This window comes from Plasmodium chabaudi, assembly GCF_900002335.3.
Source record: "Plasmodium chabaudi chabaudi strain AS genome assembly, chromosome: 10".
Lineage (NCBI taxonomy): Eukaryota > Apicomplexa > Aconoidasida > Haemosporida > Plasmodiidae > Plasmodium > Plasmodium chabaudi.
The window spans coordinates 383,265-403,682 of NC_030110.2; the positions used below are offsets into that span (position 1 = coordinate 383,265).

The window sequence follows — 20,418 nt, forward strand, 5'->3', positions numbered from 1 at the left end:
GTTTTTCCTTTTTTCATGGAGTATGGAGAAAACATGAAAAATTTTCACACCTCTATTTCTTTTTCTGCATGTCTGCACCTTGTGCATCATCGATAAAAGAATAGAAAATAAAGTAAAGAGAAAATTCCATTTAAATGTATCATTTACATATTTATTAACTGAATGAAATAGTAGTACTGTTGTAAAAATCCAAAAATAAAATATCCTTAATATGTTAAAACAAAAAAAACTGGAAACAATAGTACAATAATAATAACACCGGTTATAATAGAGTGTACCATCAAAAATATATTAAAAAAGTGATTAATAAAATATATGTTTTAAACTCGGAATGGGAATTCTAAATTTTTAGTTCGGAAAATATTTTGTCTAAAAAATAATATAATGAATAAAAGATGTGAAGATGTCATGTTATATAAAATATAGAAACAATTATATTTTAAAATATATTAAAATAAAAATAATAAATACGTATAATAATATAATTTATAACGTCGAAAAAAAAATAATAAAATAAATAGACACATAGCACCATAATAACATCATGATAAATAAATAATATGGTTTCAAAACAACTCTATTAATGTATGTATGCATATGTATATATGCAGTAAATTGATATGTAGATATTTTTTAAAAATCATAATTATATTATAATTTAATTGAAAATAGTATACATGATTACTATTATTATTTATTTATTAATTATTATATTTTTTACCCCTTTAAGCATATATTCGCCTGTCGATTTATAACTTGTAAAATTTTGATACTGAAAAAAATAGTGCACATATTTTTTACTACCTCTATATAACTAAAAAAAAAATAAACAAATGCGCACGTTAATAAATCATAATTTTCATATAATTAGACATTGAATTGTAGTGTTTTTTTATTGAAAATTTATATATATTTAAAAAATATACCACAGATGCACACATATATCCATACACATTTTTTAACAACAATATATTTCTATTAGTTACAATGCATATTATTATATATACATCAAATAAATATGACGAATTGGAAAAATAATCAGTCCATATATAATGAGGGCAGAGAAATTAATGTCTCTATGAACCCTCCCAAGGAGAATAAATCATATATAGATTCTAATAAAAAAGAAAAAAAATCAATTTTAGAAAAATATTTTGGATTTTTAAACAATAATGTGAATCCTAATAAAGAAATAGACAAAACAGATAATGATATCAACAACAATTTAAACAATTCCAATGAAAGTGATTGCAAAGGCACAAACGAATCTATTTTTTATGAAATAAAAAGTTCAAGAGAATTTATAAAGGGAAGTTTATTAAATTTTGGAAGTTATAGTGAAAATATAGTATCATCAAAAATGTCATTTTATTCTATATATGAATATACAGATGATAATGAAGATAGCGATTGTAAAATTGAAGACAACGAACAAGAAAATGATACCATATTAATGAAAAATGAATCATATTCATCACTTCCTAATAAAGAAATATTACCAGAATATAAGGATAATAATGATTACATGCATATATACGATACAGATAATATCTATAGTGATGGAAAAAGTGACGATAATGCATCCGATGATAATATCAACGACGATAAAACAAACGAAGAATCTATAACGAAAGAAATGGCCGAACCTCCCAAAATAACAAACAATAATGTTGAAGAAAAGAAAAAACATAAATGGTTACAGAAAAAACTACTAAAAAAAAAATATAATTTAATATGTAGACACAAAATAAAGAACAAAATATCAAAGTTCCAATATCTTGGAATTATTTCAATTTTAAACAAAAAATATGCATATATAGTAGTAAATAAAAAAATTATATTTACGAACAAACCACACAATAAAAACGAAACATTTTTTAAAGGAAAAACAATAAACAAGAATAGTACTCCTAAAAAGTATAACTTATTTTGTGATTTTTCAAAAAAAAAGATTTATAATGTGCTAAAAAAATATAAGATAAATAGGCAGCATTTTTTTACATATTTACACTTTTCTATGCTCAAAAAATATTACAAAAAAAAAATAATTACTTGTAAAGGGGTAAACAAAACTATTTTGAATGAACCTAAAAGTGTAATAAATCCAAAAAATGAGCAACATAATGAAATTGACACATATAATAATAATGCTGATGTTTTATGCACAAGCCATCCTTCTATACCAAACGAGATAAAGACACCAGAAAAATCACCCCCAATTTTGGAGAACACGATCGCCAAAATAATAAATGAAGAATGTGAAGATAAGAATTCTCCAAAAAAAGTGCTGGAAAATAATAACAAAGACGGAAATAAAAAATCTAAGAAAAAAAAAAAGAAAAAAAAGGCAAAGAAAAATTGCAATGTTGCTTCAGGAAAAGTAAACATATATTTTGAAGCGCCCCAAAAAATTAGCGATAATGAGAATATAAATGATACAAGTAAACAAGAGGTGAAAAATAAAAAGAAAAGAAAAAATAGGAAAAAAAAAAATAAAAAAAACAAGCAAAATCAAAATAGTAACAATAAACAAATTATTGAATCCCCTATTTTGGATAATAAAGAACAATATAATCATGAGTTGTCGAACAATTCTAATGATTTGAAATGTTCTATTAATTATGATCAGGAAGAAAAAACTATTGATAATAATTCAAAAGGTTCATATTTTTCACAACAAAATATAATTCCACCTAGTAATGATGAAAATGCTACGGATTCTATAAAAAACATATATAGCTATGAGAAGATCAACTCGAATATTAGCCTTGATATGGATAATATAAATAAATGTAATATTTCACATGATGGATATCCAACAAGTGATGAAGATATGGATATTTTCATGAGTAACAATATGTTTGATTCTAAAAACGATAATTATAAAGTTAAGAATAACAACCAAGATAATAATATTATTGGAATAACAAACGAAAAATATAGTGATAACAAATACAGCATTGATGGATATGCAAATAGCAGCTATGAACATTACAATAAAAATAATTTAGAAACAAACAAAAATAGTAATTTAGTGATATACTCAGAAGTGCATAAAAATAATGAAAAATTTGTAAAATCATTTGAACATGTATTAAAAAAAGACGGTAATTTAGTTCAAAAAATAAATAGCGAAAGTTATCAGTCATTATATAATTATAAAAATATAAAACATCGTAAAGTTGTGAATTCAGAAGAGGATATAGAAAATAATTTAGAGAAGGAAATAAAAAGAACTATAGAAGAATTATTTAAAGCATTTCCTGGCCAATTTTTTTTAGATGATTTTTATGAAGAACCATCTCAAAAAACTACAATTCAATCTGAAAATATAGTAATAAAAGAAAATGATCAGAATAACCAAATAATGCACAAAAATTGTGAAAGTATAGAAATAACCCCAATTATAGAAAATCCCCCTATAGGTCATAATGTTCAAAATGAAATGAATACTGAATCTCAAATATGCATAAAATTCATCGAAAAGGATGACCAACATATTATAAACAAAACAAAAAATAAAGACAAAGTATGTTTGAAAAAAATACAAAAAGACAATAAACGCAAATTTCATATGAAAGGTAAATTCCTTTTAAATGTAAAAGCATGGAAAAATAATAAAAAAAATGATTATACTTTAAATTGTGAAGACATAGAAGAAAGTCATAAAAATGAAAATGAAGATACTAAAAAAGTGGAGGAAAATCCTATTAGCATTAATAACGAAAAGTTATATTCTAATGAAATAAGCCAATCAGAGGATTCTCAAAAAAATGAAGATATGGAAATAGAGGAAATATTACTAAGTTCTACACATAATGACCAAAATTTGGATGAACAAACGCCAAAAAAAAAGGAAAATGGTGTAATGTTCGATATTAATATGGAGGAATGCAAGAAGGACGACGAAGATATAGTTGAAAATTTGCCTATAACACTAGCTGAAGAAGAAAATATTGATCCTGGTATATGTAATAACGAAATTGATGCTAATAATGATGAGAAAGAAGATGACAAAACACATAATTACCATCATATGATTACGCAAATGAATGAAAATAATATGTCGCGTAATAACTCTGAGGAAACAATACGCCAATATAGTGATGCTTGGAATATTGATGAAATTCATAAAGAACTAGGACAAGAAAACAAAATAAACACATTAGAAAAAAATTGCCAAATTGAGGAAGATAATACAGAAAAAAATAAAATTATTCAATTTTATAATCATGATGAAGTATGTGAAATAGAAAAGTTAGAAAAAAATCATACAATCGAAGAAAATATTATAGTAAAAAAACTTAAAAAAAAAAAGAAAAACAAAAAAAAGAACAAAGGCTTGGAAGTATACAAAAATAGTGTCTTTGATAAATATATAATACCCTTCATCATATATATGAATGTAAAAAAACAACAAAATGAACATCATAACAATATATTAGCCAAGTTGATAGAATACTATATTGCATATATTTTGATTTTTGGAAAATTGCATCAATATATTACCCCAATATATGATAACCAGCATTTTATAAATAATCTATATATCATGGACAAAAAATTAATATGGGTCTTTTATTTAAAAGTAATAGTTACTATAAAAAAAAAAGAAACGAAATTGAATAAAAAAAAAAAAACTAGTATAGGCTTAATTGATGATTACAAAATGGAGGTTAAACAAATTGAAAATGAAAATTTACAAATTTGTCAAGAAGCAAAGATAAATAAACAAATATACCCACAGAATGATATTGCCCCAAAAATAGATATATCAAATAGTGTTCCTGATCAAACCCCACACGTTGATAATACATCCAATACATATCACGAGCCAATTCCCCCTAAAGAAGATGAAAACATTAATCTATTACCAAATACTAATTCAAATCAAAATAATATAAAACAAAGTTTAAAAAACAATGTAAGTGATTATAACGAAACAAACAATAATTCGATTATGAATTTTGTCAGTTACAATAATATCATAAAAAACGAAACCACGAATAAAAACATTAGTATCAATTTAATAGATGCTAACAAAATATTAACCAAACAGAATCAGTATGCAATAAATACGAATTACGCAACAAATGGTAATTTATTTGACGTTAAAGATAACATGAATAGCCATATAAAAATATGTAACATCTCACAAAATCATAATATATATGATTACACATATATAGACAACATAAATATTTTAAGTACACCTTTATATATTCACGATTCTTGTAACGCTAACATAAAGATATTAAACACGGATGATATGAATCGTATAGATTTACAAAATATGGAATGCAAGAAAAATATGCTTATGCACAATAATAAAACGATGAATCAACATGCCCAAAGCAATGAAGGAACTTATAACCACCAAAAAAATAATATAATCAAAAAGAATCCATCAAAATTAATATATTCGCATGGAAATAAACCCTACAATACGGAAATGTGTCGAAATGAGCAATTAAATAAAAATATGAAAATTGTGGTCAAGAAAAATTATTTAAATAGGAAAGACGTAAAAAATTATATAAATAAAGCATTAACATCTGATAGCAAATTGGCAGAACAAATAAAAATAAAAAATGATTTACCCATGTCTACTAATACAACTAAAATAAATAAAAGTATTCCCAAAATTAGTTTATTTAAAAGAATATTTTATTCTTGTAGTTTTTTTAATAATATAGTAAATGATACAAAAAAAATAAAATATCATAAAAATGGTGAAAATAATAAAATCCAAAACAAAATGAATGTAAAAAATACATACACAAGGAATACCATAATAAATATGAATAAATATAATTTAAAAGTAAAAAAAATTGTTTTTCATAAGAAAAGAAAAATTAACAAAATGAATAAAATTATTCAACAAACTAATAAATATTTGGAATTATTTAATTCGCAAAGCTTAAGTTTATTTAACGCTTTATGTAATAATAACTATTTTAATTGTCTTCCACTTAAAAACAAAAACATTGAAAGCTTTCATATATCTTTCTTAGATTCCTTACCAAATAATTATAAATCTCGAGTAAGTTATATGCAAAATACAGAAAATATATGTATATATAAAGATTTTTAAACAAAAAAGGGAAGAAAAAGCAGTTGGAATAATTCCTAGGGGTTATACTTGTTTTGTATAACATACACCTGCATATGTAATAGGAAAAAAGAATGTCAAAATGAGATCATAGTTTCCATAAATTAGGCTTATTTTAATTTTTTCTTTCATACTATTTTATTATTATATTGTTCATATTTTTTATTCTTTTTAGTTTTTATTTTTCATTTTTCATTTTCATTCTCAATTACCCTATCATTTTTGTGCATAATGAAATTCCTTTCCGGGCATGGAATAACTATGCTCATGTTATTATCTTCGTTAAGTCGATAAACTCCGATTATCATCGCCCCTTTCTTAAGATATTTCTACGAAATAAAAATAAATATATGTTAACTGTGGTGCTAAAAATTGCACTTAAAATGTAATTATAGATAATAGCTATCCAACACTGGGTAGCATTCACTACTCTACCTGAAATATGCGGAAAAACTCAACTCCGTGATATTTTAACTTGATTTTTTTCAACAATAAATCTGTCTTAAACTTTTTATTTTCGTCGGAATAGGTTCCATGTATAAAGGATTCGATTATTGAAATGTCTATGGAATTATTATTGATAGGAAATGTATACCCAATTAAATGATAAATAAGCTCATCGACAAATACACTTGCTGAAGTAAATTGTAAAAAGTATAGATAAAAAAAATAATTATCTATAAATATGTGCTCGATTTTTTTATAAACATTTTCTACTAATAAATTCCCATATTTAAAAAATTGTATTTGTCTTTTATAATTTTCGATGAATAATAAATTATGTGCTATATTCACATTGAGGTTGTGCAATTTGTCTTTCATGACATTAACAGTAGTATATACATCATTATTTAAATATTGTATACATAATGTATTATTTAATTCTATTAAAATATATATATTTTTTTTTCGTTTGTTTTTGCTATTATTTTTTTTTATTTTGTTTAATAATTTATTTCTTTCTTCATCTTCATAAGCATTTCCTTCATTTTTCATAGACAATTTTTTTTTTAAATAATCATTATATGCATCAAAGTTATTATTTTCATTAATAAAAAAATCGATATATGCATCCTTTTTATCTCTTCTTCTTAATATATTTTGTATATTATTAAAAATTATAATAGTATCATTGTCATTAGTTTCACACATATATTCAAAATAATTTAATCCGGTTTTTTCATTATGAGATATTATATTTTCATATGAGTTTAATTTTAAATAATTTTTAAATATTATACACTTTTTGCATACTAATATTCCTGCAATTATTAAGTTAAACATAATTAATGGTGATTTTTGTATATAACATATATTATATTTTGATAAGTTGTTATTATATATATATGCAGGAACATGATCACTTAGTATAATAATATTATGTTTTTTTCGTTTGTACAATATTTTTAAAAATGTATTTAATGATTGAGCCCAATTTATTAAAATCATAAAATTGGGGATGTACTTTTTATAAGTTTTCCTTTTAGGCTTATCATTTTTACTTTTACTTCTGTCTGTTTCTAAATCCTTCATACTACTAAGAGACCCATTTTTTCCATCATTTTCATAACTTTCAGGTTTATTAGACACGTTTTTTATTCCATTTTTATTTTTCTTCATTGTATTATCAACTTCAGAATAGCATGAGTCCTTACTAGATGCTCTCATATGATTGTTTTGTTCATCTCTTAACTTAAATATTTCTAAAGCCTGTATATAATTATCTACTCTGAATATATTTAAAACTGGATCAAAGTACATTCCGCTGCTATCATATTTTAGTTTGTTATTATAATAGTTATTGCAACTTTTATCAATAGATTTATTCGTTGTATTATTTTCCATATTTTTCTTGGCATCTTTTTGCTTGTTAACTTTTATTTTTATTGATTCTATATTATTATTCCAATCGAATTGTATATTTTTAATATTTTTGATTTTTTGCAATATATTATATTGATCAGTTAACAAAATAAATTGAACGTCTTCATTTTTGTAAATAAAATCAATAGGATTTAATTTAATTTCAGAATATTCATTAATGATTCCAATTACAAAAGCATTATAATTCATATACATATAATGGGCAATAGTTGTAAAATAATGATCAAAAAACAAAGCTGGTAGTTTTATTTTATATATATTATATTTAATCCCCTTTATATAATCTAAATAGTTATTATATGAACTGTAATGATAACTATATTCATCGGTTGAATTATCCAAAAACTTTTTTTTTATATTTTTCCTCATATATGGAAATAAAGACATTCTTTTTTTATTTTTATTAAATTTAGAAAATATGTTGAATATATATTTTTCTCTTTTTATATTTTCTGATATTTTATTAGCCTTCCTCTGTGTATTTTCATCTATTACATTTAAATCTACATCTTTGATTTTTTTATAATTATTTTTTCCATCTTCAATTATTTCAATATTATAGTTATTATTTTTCTTATTTTCAAAAAAGTTCACTCCTTTTTCTTGATTGTAACTATTACCTAACGAAGTATGAAACCGTTTCAATTTGCCATTTTTACTTTTCTCATTTGCCTCATTTTTCCAACGATACAATTTTTTTTTTCTGTATTTCTTTTCGTTTTCTGAATCACTGCCTAAATTAATTTTATCAAAATAATTCTTCAACAAGCCAGTAGTTTTTGCTTGATGTATATGAGGAATATTAATGAAGAGAAGAAGAATTAACAAGAACATGCCTGGACAATCATCCATTGTTTTTGCAAAAAGTTTCATTTTTAAATCATTTAGACATATAATATTTCTATAATTTTTTTTAAGTAAAATATTATAATTACACATATTATTTAAAAGAACTGATGTGTATTTATTAAATGGACCGAGTGATGTTATTTCGTTATACCTTTTTAATGTCTCCATATCATTATTAATATTATGATATGTATTCACAATATTATTACATATAAATATTCCGGTACTATAGGATATTATTTTTTTAATAGTTAATGGAAATGGCTTGTTTAAATCATATCTACACAAACTGATTTGTATTAACCCTTTTCTATTTAATAATTCAATAATATTTAAATAAAATCTAACAGGTAAACTTGTTAATATTATTATATCATCAATGTTATTATAAGTTGATTGTAATTCATTTATTATAACATATAAAGCAATAGGCTTAATATGCCCAATTATTACAAAATATCTCGATCCAATATTAGGAATATTTCCATATATTTGCCTATCTTCTACTAAGTGATTTTTTAAATATCGAATCTTATAATGTAAATAAGTAAATACCATACAAATATAAAATGTATGTACAATTTTGGATTCCAGTGAAAAAGGGAAGCATGTACCTCTTCCTAATGCAGCTGTAGTTAATGTTTGCATAACTGAAAATACATAATCATATAATTGATATTCTCCTTTACATGGTTGTTCAATTAATAAGTGTATACAAGCATAAGTATAAATAAGGATAATTATATGTACTGATAATGTAATTAGAGGCAAATTTAACTTATTATAACGTGTTGTGTTTTCTACAAATAATTTTTCTATTCTTAAAATGTTTATAAATCTAAAAGGTCCTGATAAATATAACCACCCATATCTTTTATACTTTACTGTTGTAAACTTCGATATTAATGTATATAAAAAAGGGGTGTTTAACATGTTCAATGCAAACCAAAAACTAAACTTATGATGTGATATAAAAAATAATATAAGTTTTATACATATATCATATAATATTATACTTTGTAAATACCCTTCAATAGTTATATACAAATTAGGCAAATAATCTGTATTCCAATTAAACATACCATTGTCTGTTAAAGGATCATATCGACGAAAATAATTATATGCACCAATCCATGTTATCAATAATGCTATTGTAACTATTAAATCAGATATAAGAAAAGATGAATTTTTGCAAAAACTCAAATAAGTTACTTTTATATTTATTATAATTTTTAGCAATAAATTATGCCAACGTGAAAAAGATTTAACTTTTTGCACTTTTTTATTTCTTTCATAAAAACTATCGAGTACATATTTATCTCCATTAGGTTTGAACCAAGAAAAATAACTACTGCTCAATCCAAAAATACTATCCTGTCTACCTTTAAACATGAAATATATATACTTTCGTTTTTTTTGTTTTCGTTTCGCTCTTAAATTATCTGCTTTCCACATTAAACTTAATTCTCTATTATCTGTTAAAAAATCAAGAGTTTTTGCATTTAAATATTTTACGTCGTATAAAAAAGACTCATTTGATCGTCTATTGTCTTTAAGTGACATATGAATATATGAATTTAAATCATCCAAATTATAATTTTTATTAAATATCATTTGATCTTCGTTATTAATCATATTATTTGAAATAATCATATTACTTCCCTTTTTTATGTTTCCTATTGTATATAATTTTCCTTTTGAGGTTTTACGATTGTTCTCATTTTCATCTGGATCTTCATTCGTTTCTTCTAATTCGCTATTCATACAATTCAACTCTATAAACTGAATCATTTGGTCTTTCATTTTTACCGTTTTCGTTTGCTCATCGTTAAATATATCCTCAATATCATCAATGATATCTATTATATATTTTTTATTTTTTTCTTTTTTTTTTAAAATATAATCATTTATTTCGGCGTTTATATTATTTTCGCCATTTATAGTAGTATATTTTATTTGATCTCCTTTCTTCACATAATGGTCCAATTCTTCAGTATCCATCGTTCGGGTTTCTTCGCCATATGTTTTGTTTTCATTTATTTCTTCATCGTATGTATTTTTTTCTTTTTCACATCCCTCTTTATCGCTATCATATTCACTACTGTAATTATCTTCTTCTATATCATTCCATGTGTTGTATATTCTCAAATTATCTCTATTTATATGCTCATATTTAGCAGTACCCTGATTAATGTATAATAAATTAGTATCAGTGGAATTTACGAATTCTAATCCTTTATTATTATCCTTTTTTTTTCGTCTTTTTGAAGCTTCATCTTTTCTTAATGAATGTGAATAAATTTTATTTTTTCGAGTTTTATAAAATAATGCATCCTTAATCGAATTAATTATTTCGGGTAATATTGCCAATAAATAAGATATAGTATATATAGCTATAAGAGCAAAAAAACTGTAATATCTTATCGAGGCATTGTATATACTCATATAATTCCAAAAAGTATATATTGTTCCTATGTATATCAGTATAAATATAACTCGTTCAAATATCAACCGAGCCTTTGGCATCATTTGGACATCAGAAAAATGGAAAAAAAGTAAAATGTGTATGGAGTTATGCTGATTAACAAATATCTAGGGAAATCTAGACACATATGGGTACGCATGCTTAATGTGAGATATACGACAAAGGATGCCAATTTATTTATATCTCTGTGGGTATGCTATACAGTTTGAATAACAATATAAACTTAAACAAACAAATAGTTTATATCTATTAATAAATTAAGAAAACAAGTAGCATCTTTCCTCAAATTAAATAGTCAAAGTTAAAGACAAATAGGTAAATGAAATGGTAATACATCAAACAGTAAATACAATTTAAAAGATGACGTAACATAAGCAATAATATTATAATAAATTATGTTTATTATTATTTATTTATATCATTTCCATTATTTTATCAAAATACCGACCTATCACATAATACGATTTATTTGGCAATACAATTGTATTTGTATATCCTATAATTAAATTGATACGCTGCGCATACATATATATTCTGTATACTTTTCGAAATTTATTACAATATTTTATGGTGTTGCGGTGTATTCTATAATTCAATGTTATTCTTCATTGCTGGAAAAAGGTATAGTAGCTTCTGATCGCTGAAACGGGGAATCAAGCATTTTTTGCTTTTACATCATCCCGTTTACTTTTTTAACTTTATTTTCATTTATTTTCTTTAATTCAGGCGAGACTCAAGACTGACCATTATTAAAATTTGTTTGATATTTATACAAAAAAAAACTTAATATATTTATTTAATTATTGCATGCAATATTTGCATAATCCATATTATAATAATTATGGATACTCAGCCAACATGCAATATCACTTAAGCCAATTATTTTCAATAAATAAAATTATGAATATTTATTGTAATTATTTTTAGGTTTAGTTTAAATTTATTATTTTGTTATATATAATATATAATAATATAGCTTTTATTTCATTGTGAAAATATTAAATTATATAAATATTTACGCATGAAACCAAAGAACAAGAGATGAATTGTATAATATTTTTCATTTATATACCATACAAATTTTACACATTAAAAAAAAAATATAAAAATACAAATGTATAATTGTATATAAATCATTATGCACACAAAATGTGTATTTAGCTTATGGACAAAAAAATGTTTACATTTTTTTTATTTAATCCATCAAAAAATATCATTGATTTTTTAATCATAATAATAAATTATATTAAAAATTAAAAAAGTTGTAATAGATTATTAATAATGTATTATCATTTTTTTTTAATTGTGTATTTTTATATGGAGATAGTCGCATTTAATGTGTAAAAAAAAAGGGATACATAAATTTATGTATATAGCTAGAAGCCAAATATTTTTTTTTATAATATGGTTAAATAAAAAAAATAATAATATTTTAATAAATGAAAATATCTGTATTTGTATTTTCTATACATAATATAGTGATAAAAAGAGCAACATGTTTAAACGTGTATCGCCTGCATTTTTGCAGTAATAAACATATATGTGTATGTGCATATAAAAAATATTATAATATTACACTTGGGGTTAATAGTTCTGTATCAATATGCTATGTACAGAATTAAAGGTTATAACAATTAATTTAAATAATAATCTAACAATATTTTAGTAGATTCATTGAAATGGTATGTAGTTGTATTTTTTTTATTTCTTGTGTCGTGAAAATAGTTTCTTATTTCTTTGGCTAGAACTTTTCCTAGCTCAACTCCCCATTGGTCGAAACTATTTATATTTAATAAAAACCCTTCAGCAACAATTCTATGTTCATATATTGCTAAAAGTAATCCACATGTATAAAAATTGAGTTCATCAAATAGTAATAAAGTTGATGGTCTGTTTCCTTTAAATACTTTATGATTTAATATATCAATAGATACATTATTATGATTTTCTTCCTTCAACTGTTCTATATGTTTTCCAATTGCCAATGCATCAGCTTGTGCAAAAAAGTTTGTCATCAATTCATCATGATTACTTACTTTTTCATTCTTTATATGTATTGGGAAGTGAGATTTTTTAAAGCCTATCAGCTCTACTGGAATTATTTGACCTTGATGAATTAATTGATAAAAACTATGTTGTCCATTAGTACCAGGTTCACCAAAATAAACTTGACATGTGTTATAATTAATAAAATTGTTATTTCTATCTACAGATTTTCCATTACTTTCCATAGCTAATTGTTGAACATGCTTAGAAAATTTTAATAAATTTTGAAAATATGGCAATATAGCGACATTTTTATTATCAAAAAATTGGCTATTATAAAAACTAGTTAATGCTAATAAAACAGGAATATTCTTACTATATTCCGTATTTAAAAAATGCTCATCAACATCATGACAGCCATTTAAAAATTGTTTCATATTTTTAAAGCCAAATGCTATAGATAATGGTAATATTCCAACTGCACTAGTAACAGAAAATCGACCTCCAACCCAATCCCAAAATTCAAAAACATTTTCTCTATCTATTCCAAACTCATCTGTTAATTTTAAATTTGTACTTATAGCTACCATGTGCTTGCTTAAATCATTTTCATCCTTTATTTTTAGTTTTAACCAATTTTTTATGGTTCTAGCATTTAACATAGTTTCAGCAGTAGTAAATGTTTTAGATATAATTATAACTAATGTTTCGGTCTGGTCAATATTTTGTACAGTCCTATTAATATCATTTGGATCAACATTAGCTAAGAAAATTAAATTAAAATTTTTTTCTTCATCATAAGCTATGCTAAAAGTTTCGGTCCCTAATGTATTATTATCAATCTTATTTTTGCAAATAACTTCATTTGTGTAATAATATTTCATGGCTTCATACACAAATTGTGTTCCTAAATAAGATCCACCAATACCTATGCAAATCACATTTTTAAACTTTTTATTTGTGCATGTCTTTATATTTCCATTTCTTATATTTTCAGAATAGTTTTCTATTTTTTTTAAAACATTATGTACATCTTCTAATACATTTTTATCATCAATTATTATTTTATGACTATTTATTTTTTCTATTGGTATTCGTAATGCTGTATGTAATACACTTCTATTCTCGGTAATATTTACTTTTTCACCTTTAAATGTCCTTGCAATTTTTTCTCCTAATTTTATCTCTTCGGCATATTCGATTAATTTATTAAGAGTATTTTCATTGTATCTCTGGCGTGATAAGTCAACATATAAACTTTTAAACTTTTTTATTAAAAGCTCAGACCTTTTCTTATCCTCTAAATAATCCTTTAAGTCCTTCTTTTTCTCTTCATTGCTTAGCTCTATCAAATCTTTGTAACTTTTCAAGCTCGTTATATCCATTTTTTAATTTGTACGAAACACAAAATTTCCACGTTAAAAAATGCACAATATTAAATAATAACAATACAAAATTCAAATAAAGGAAAATAAATAAATAAATCTCATATATATAATTCGAAAAACGAGAAAAAAATACACAATTAAAATAAATTAATTAATAAGGTGCTATTTATTGTCTTAATATTAAAAATTAAAAAATATTTGATATGTGCCAATAAATATAAGTACAAATAAGCTAAAATATTATATATAATGTAATATGTAATGGTATTTTTTAATCTCAATACCTGTTTATAAAATTATAAAAGGTCAATAAAAAATCAGGGGGGAAGTCATATGTATTGAATAGAAATTTAATGGAAACTTTACAAATTTACACACAATTTATCACTATTCACATATTATTGATACAAACAAAAATAATATATTTTTGCGTATTCTTTACATATTTAGAGAAAAAAAAATCACTCTCTTAAAATAATATAATCATTTTTTTAGTTAAATATAAATCTTTAAAATTATATAATATATTATATATATATGTATATTATTTTATTATTTATTTATAGTATTATTGCAACAAATAATCGAAAAAATTAAAACATTTATTATTCTTATACATTTCAAATTAAGATTCTTTTTATTGTTTTTATTTTTTTTATTGTTTTTTTATATTTCCATATTTTATTAATATATTTTCATTTATAATTAATACATGCATACCATCATCTACAGCTTATAAAATTTGTAACCTTTTTTTTTTATGCTTTTTCAAGGCTTATTGTATAAAAGTTATATATACTAGCTGGATATTTATTTTCTCCATTGTAATAAAATGGAAATATTCCTATAGTAATATATATATAAATACTCCGTATTTTTTAATGAAATGGCATGCTTAATGCACATTAAATATGCATTTAAAAATATATATATATGCGTATGTAGGAAAATTTTAAGGCGTATATTATATAATAAATTCCCCATAATATTATATATATGAAAATGCATAATATAGCTTAGTTATGTAATGGGGTTTCAATTAAACTAAACCAAATTATAATTTTTAAAGGGGAATAAAAATTAAAAAAAATTAATTAAAGTAATTAAAAGTTAACCGCTGCTTATATTTTTTGCATAAAGCCTATTCGGTTATGGCCTGTTTACACTTTATATTTAAACACCAGCATTTAAGCTTCTCTACATAAAAAATATATTTCCAAAGACATAGAAATTTATTACTTATTTTATAAATAAAAATTATATTCGTATTATAAAAAATTAGGAAATATATATTATTTTTTAAATAAAAAGGTGGCCTTCATTACTTCCTATAAATGTAATATTTGGATGAATGTGGTTATTTCATTTTTTAAATTGTATGGAATTAAATATTGTAAACAGGATTGTTGAAAAAATAAATTATAGTCATTCCAAAAAAATGTTCTTTTCATTCATTTAAAATTATCACTATGCTAATGTATATTCATATTATAATACGTAATAGGGTTTTGTTCAAAAAATTGTAAGCATTTGTTGTATATTCCTATAACTTACGTGTATTTTATTGCTTTATTTTAAATTACTATAAATATAATAATAGTTTATAAGTACTCATTATGTACACAATTGTTAAATATCAAAGGAACATCGTCATAATTCATTGGAGTTTTTTGATGTGTTAATAGATGAACAAAAAATCGAAGACAAACTACGATTATTGTATTTGCATGATAAAAATATATAGGGAAATTAGAAAATAAAAACACTTGCTTTATATACAAAATAAATATAATTATTTAAAAGTTCAGTAAAAAAAATGTTATACATGCTTATATTTTTTTTTAAATAAGTTAAAAAAATAACAAAACGAGAAATATATAGTACATATTAATGAAAATATGCAAGATTATATTCGTTGGAAAGATAAAATATGTAGAAGCCATATGCACATATAAAAATCTTTTGAAATATATTTGTATATGAATATTTAAAAATTTATCTGTTATTAATTGTATTTTTTTCAATAATTAATATATCAAATGCTTATAAATAGTGTAAAGAAGTATGAATAAATAAAGTAAACAAATATAGATGATTTTCACATAATGCTAGAGTATATATCCTACTTGTATTAGTCTCAATGGAAATAAAAATTATTGCTTGTAAAATATGCAATTAATACATGTAGGATGGGAATATTAGTACAACTGCATAATATACATATATTTCCATTAAGGGCTATACTACTATACTGAATGATGACAAAAAATGAATAAACTATTTATTCTCACATGCAGAAAGAATAAATGCTTTGAACAGCCTAAAAGATTTAAATGCTTAATTAATAATGCATTAAACGATAAAAACCTCAAATGGAAAACCACTAATGAATCATATTGTGAATATATCTTAACTCCAGAAGAAGAACAGAAGTTAAAGAAAACGCATTCAATTATAGCATCCAATAAGGATATATACATTGATAGATATATGATATATGAATATATAAAACAATACAAAGAAAATGATAAGGTCTCTAAATATTATAAGGACTATAGTTGTGATATAGATACTTTGAAAAGTGATAATAGCTTAATTGGTTATTACTATGTGAAGTTTTTAAATAATGCTATACAAAAAATCAAGGCAACTCCCATAATAAATAAAATTTACAATAATATCTATAATAATATATTTTTGAAATATACTGCAAATATTCACGTATTTATTTCACCAATTTATGAAAGAATAAACAACGAAAGCTTATTTTCTAAGTTCAACATAAACAAAAATAACGTTCGTGAAATTATGTATTTTTTATGTATTCACGTATGGATATATTGTGCTAAGCTAAACCTTATAAATAATAATAGTTTAAAAATTTTATTATGGGAAAAAATATGGGACTATTATAGAGCATTACTTATAAAATATAAAATATCAGAATTCAATTTTAATACATATTTAATAAATATGCAAGAATACTCCTTAGGTTTTTGTATAGGATTAGACGACTGTATAGGTAAAGAATATTACGCGGGGAAAATATACAATCTCCTTTTTAATCATATTTATGATGACAATGAAAAGGAGAAAATGTCAAAGGAATTAATGAATTTAACCATTTATTGTATTAGAATGTATAATTTTATTTATAACTTACCTGAGGAAAATTTTATACAAGCCAAATTTACTTGGCCTGACCTCAATTAATTTTTTTGTAAAATAGCTAGCTTTATTATTGTTATTTGTTTTTTTCAATATTTTATTTTACATTTTTTTAAGTTAAAAAACAATATATACCTAACACTTTAATACAAAAAAAATTAAAACAAATTTTAAACATATATAATTGCATGTTGCAAAAAAATGACAATGAAATATAATAAAAAATATATGAACACTTTTTCATATATAATAAAATAGTATGAGTTATACATGTATTTAATTTTTTTAATTATATATGATAATTGTATATGGATATATGCAAATATTCACGTGTTAATAGATTTGACATGAATGTGCACATATACGTCTTGACCCCATAATTTCGTTAATTTATAAGACACATTTTTTCTCATATTAAGTATAAGTTTATTATGAACTCCACAAATCATTTTAGCTACTTTATCACTTTTCACTACAATTTGATATTCAATTATTATTGAATTGTTTATATTTACATGCCATGATATCATATGATGTTTAATTTTATATGGAACATCTTTGTTAAACCAACAATATAAATATGTATTAATTAATTGTTCTACAATTTGTACTTTGGTTAAAGTTGTACTTTCTTCTTTTGGATATGCCCATAGTTGTTCTTTTGCTTTAAATTTTGATATATAATCTATTAGCTCTTCTACACCTTTATTATATTTAGCAGATATAAAAAATATATTATCAAACTTCCCGTTATTCATAAATTCCTTGGCTCTTGCATTTGACCATTTACTTTCTGTACACAAATCAACTTTATTTAATACTAAAATGACGGGTGGTATTATTTTTGGTTTATTATTATGTGATTGATTATAAGATTCAATTATTTTTTTTCGGTTTTCAAATAAATTTTCTTTAACACTTTTATCATTATATAATGGATTTTTATCCATGGCATATGAAAAATAATCTATAATTTGTTCAGAGTCTAATTTGTCATTAGATTTAGTATCTGATACTTTCTCATTATTTGGGATGGTCGCAACTTCTTGATTCATATTATGTTCATTTTTATCGTCTTCTAATATTTGTACTCCCATTTTAGCATCATTTTCATTACCATTACTTATATCATCATTTTTGTGATCAGTCAGATTATAAATATTATTCTCCTTTTCATTATCATCTTCACTATCACTATTATATGCTTCAATTTGTTTGGGAGCTAACATTCTAATAATACTAATAATATCGTGTGTAGGTCTTTTAACCGTATCTACAACAAATAAAACTAAATCAGCCTCTTCATATCCTTTCCAAGCATAATTAACCAACTCTTTACAAAATTTTTTTTTTTTATGAGAAGGTATAATTCCTGGCGAATCAATAAATATTAATTGAACATTGTCTTTAGTATATATCCCTTTTATATCTTGTTTTGTTGTATTAATTTTAGGTGAAACTGATGAAATGGTTTTATCCAAAATTGTATTTAATAAGGAACTTTTTCCAGAATTTGGAGCTCCAATTATTGCAACTTTTAAAAATTTAGGATTTTCTGGCTGCTCTGGAATTTTCCATGTATTCATATAAGCACTTTTTGGTATTACCCCTCTTGTTATATTAGGGGAATAATATTTACTTTTGTTTTTTGTATCTTCATCTTTTTTACTATCATCTATATTTATGTCATTTATTTTCAATTCATTAGCATGGGGTCTTGCTCTTATATATCTTTCTAATATAGAAAAGTTACGGACATTCGAAAAAAATACCCATTTGTCCCTTATACTTAGCAGTTTAAATAAAGTAATATTTTTTCTGAACATCTGAGTTTATAAGTATATGAGACAAATCAATAAGACATATGCATAATAAGTGTAGAAAATACACACCTATATATGCATGACACTAATTAATATTAGTAATTATGCTACCATATTAATATGCTCATACAAAATACAGCGTTATTTCATCATTTTTGTAGTACCATTTTATATATATTAACAAATTTCACTTACATATATATGCCCCTAAATGCAACCTACATGGGTAGAAAATAAAGGCTTTCATAATTATAATAAAAATAGTTATCCCTTTAAAAGAGTTGCTTTATTAATTTTTTTTATCTTCTACTTATATATGGAAAAATTGTTATATAATATAATTATGCATACTAACTTGTAAATCTAATTATATAATTTCATAAAAATGGAATAAAATGAAGATAAAAAATGTATAACCCATATTAAAGAAACTACATTTTTTAAAGAAACATATCCATACATTAATATATATATTATAGCATTTAAAATACAGTTATAAACCAGTATATTAATTTTTAAAAATTATTTTTTATGTTTTCCATACTGTACAAATAAATAATTTTATAATGAGAGCTACATTATCCCAAAAAACGTCAGTGCCAACAAACTTAAGAAAAATATTTTTCCAAAAAAAACCAATCAATTATAATTTTTGTCATTACAAAAGCACTTCATATTTATGTATACCATTAATCATTTTAAAAAATGTATATATAATAAAAG

The 20,418-nt window shown here is 23.0% G+C and overlaps 5 protein-coding genes across 5 annotated transcripts; 2 read left to right on the forward strand and 3 right to left on the reverse strand.

Moving 5' to 3' along the window:
* Positions 1–1,018: 1,018 nt before the first annotated feature.
* Positions 1,019–6,094, forward strand: PCHAS_1009500 (conserved Plasmodium protein, unknown function; the record flags this gene model as incomplete). Its single annotated transcript, XM_729655.2, has 1 exon — positions 1,019–6,094. One exon carries the CDS (start codon positions 1,019–1,021, stop codon positions 6,092–6,094), a length of 5,076 nt encoding a protein of 1,691 aa, XP_734748.2.
* A 35-nt stretch (positions 6,095–6,129) lies between these two features.
* PCHAS_1009600 (conserved Plasmodium protein, unknown function) lies at positions 6,130–11,374 on the reverse strand (the record flags this gene model as incomplete). The annotated part of the gene is made up of 3 exons (XM_016798291.1): positions 6,130–6,162; positions 6,325–6,441; positions 6,548–11,374. The coding sequence occupies 3 exons, from the start codon at positions 11,372–11,374 to the stop codon at positions 6,130–6,132; spliced, it is 4,977 nt and encodes a 1,658-aa protein (XP_016655520.1).
* A 1,590-nt stretch (positions 11,375–12,964) lies between these two features.
* On the reverse strand, positions 12,965–14,701 carry PCHAS_1009700 (glucose-6-phosphate isomerase, putative; the record flags this gene model as incomplete). The annotated part of the gene is made up of 1 exon (XM_734781.2): positions 12,965–14,701. One exon carries the CDS (start codon positions 14,699–14,701, stop codon positions 12,965–12,967), a length of 1,737 nt encoding a protein of 578 aa, XP_739874.2.
* A 2,271-nt stretch (positions 14,702–16,972) lies between these two features.
* On the forward strand, positions 16,973–17,917 carry PCHAS_1009800 (conserved Plasmodium protein, unknown function; the record flags this gene model as incomplete). Its single annotated transcript, XM_016798292.1, has 1 exon — positions 16,973–17,917. The coding sequence occupies one exon, from the start codon at positions 16,973–16,975 to the stop codon at positions 17,915–17,917; it is 945 nt and encodes a 314-aa protein (XP_016655521.1).
* A 281-nt stretch (positions 17,918–18,198) lies between these two features.
* On the reverse strand, positions 18,199–19,698 carry PCHAS_1009900 (GTPase Era, putative; the record flags this gene model as incomplete). Its single annotated transcript, XM_729378.2, has 1 exon — positions 18,199–19,698. One exon carries the CDS (start codon positions 19,696–19,698, stop codon positions 18,199–18,201), a length of 1,500 nt encoding a protein of 499 aa, XP_734471.2.
* Positions 19,699–20,418: the final 720 nt, after the last annotated feature.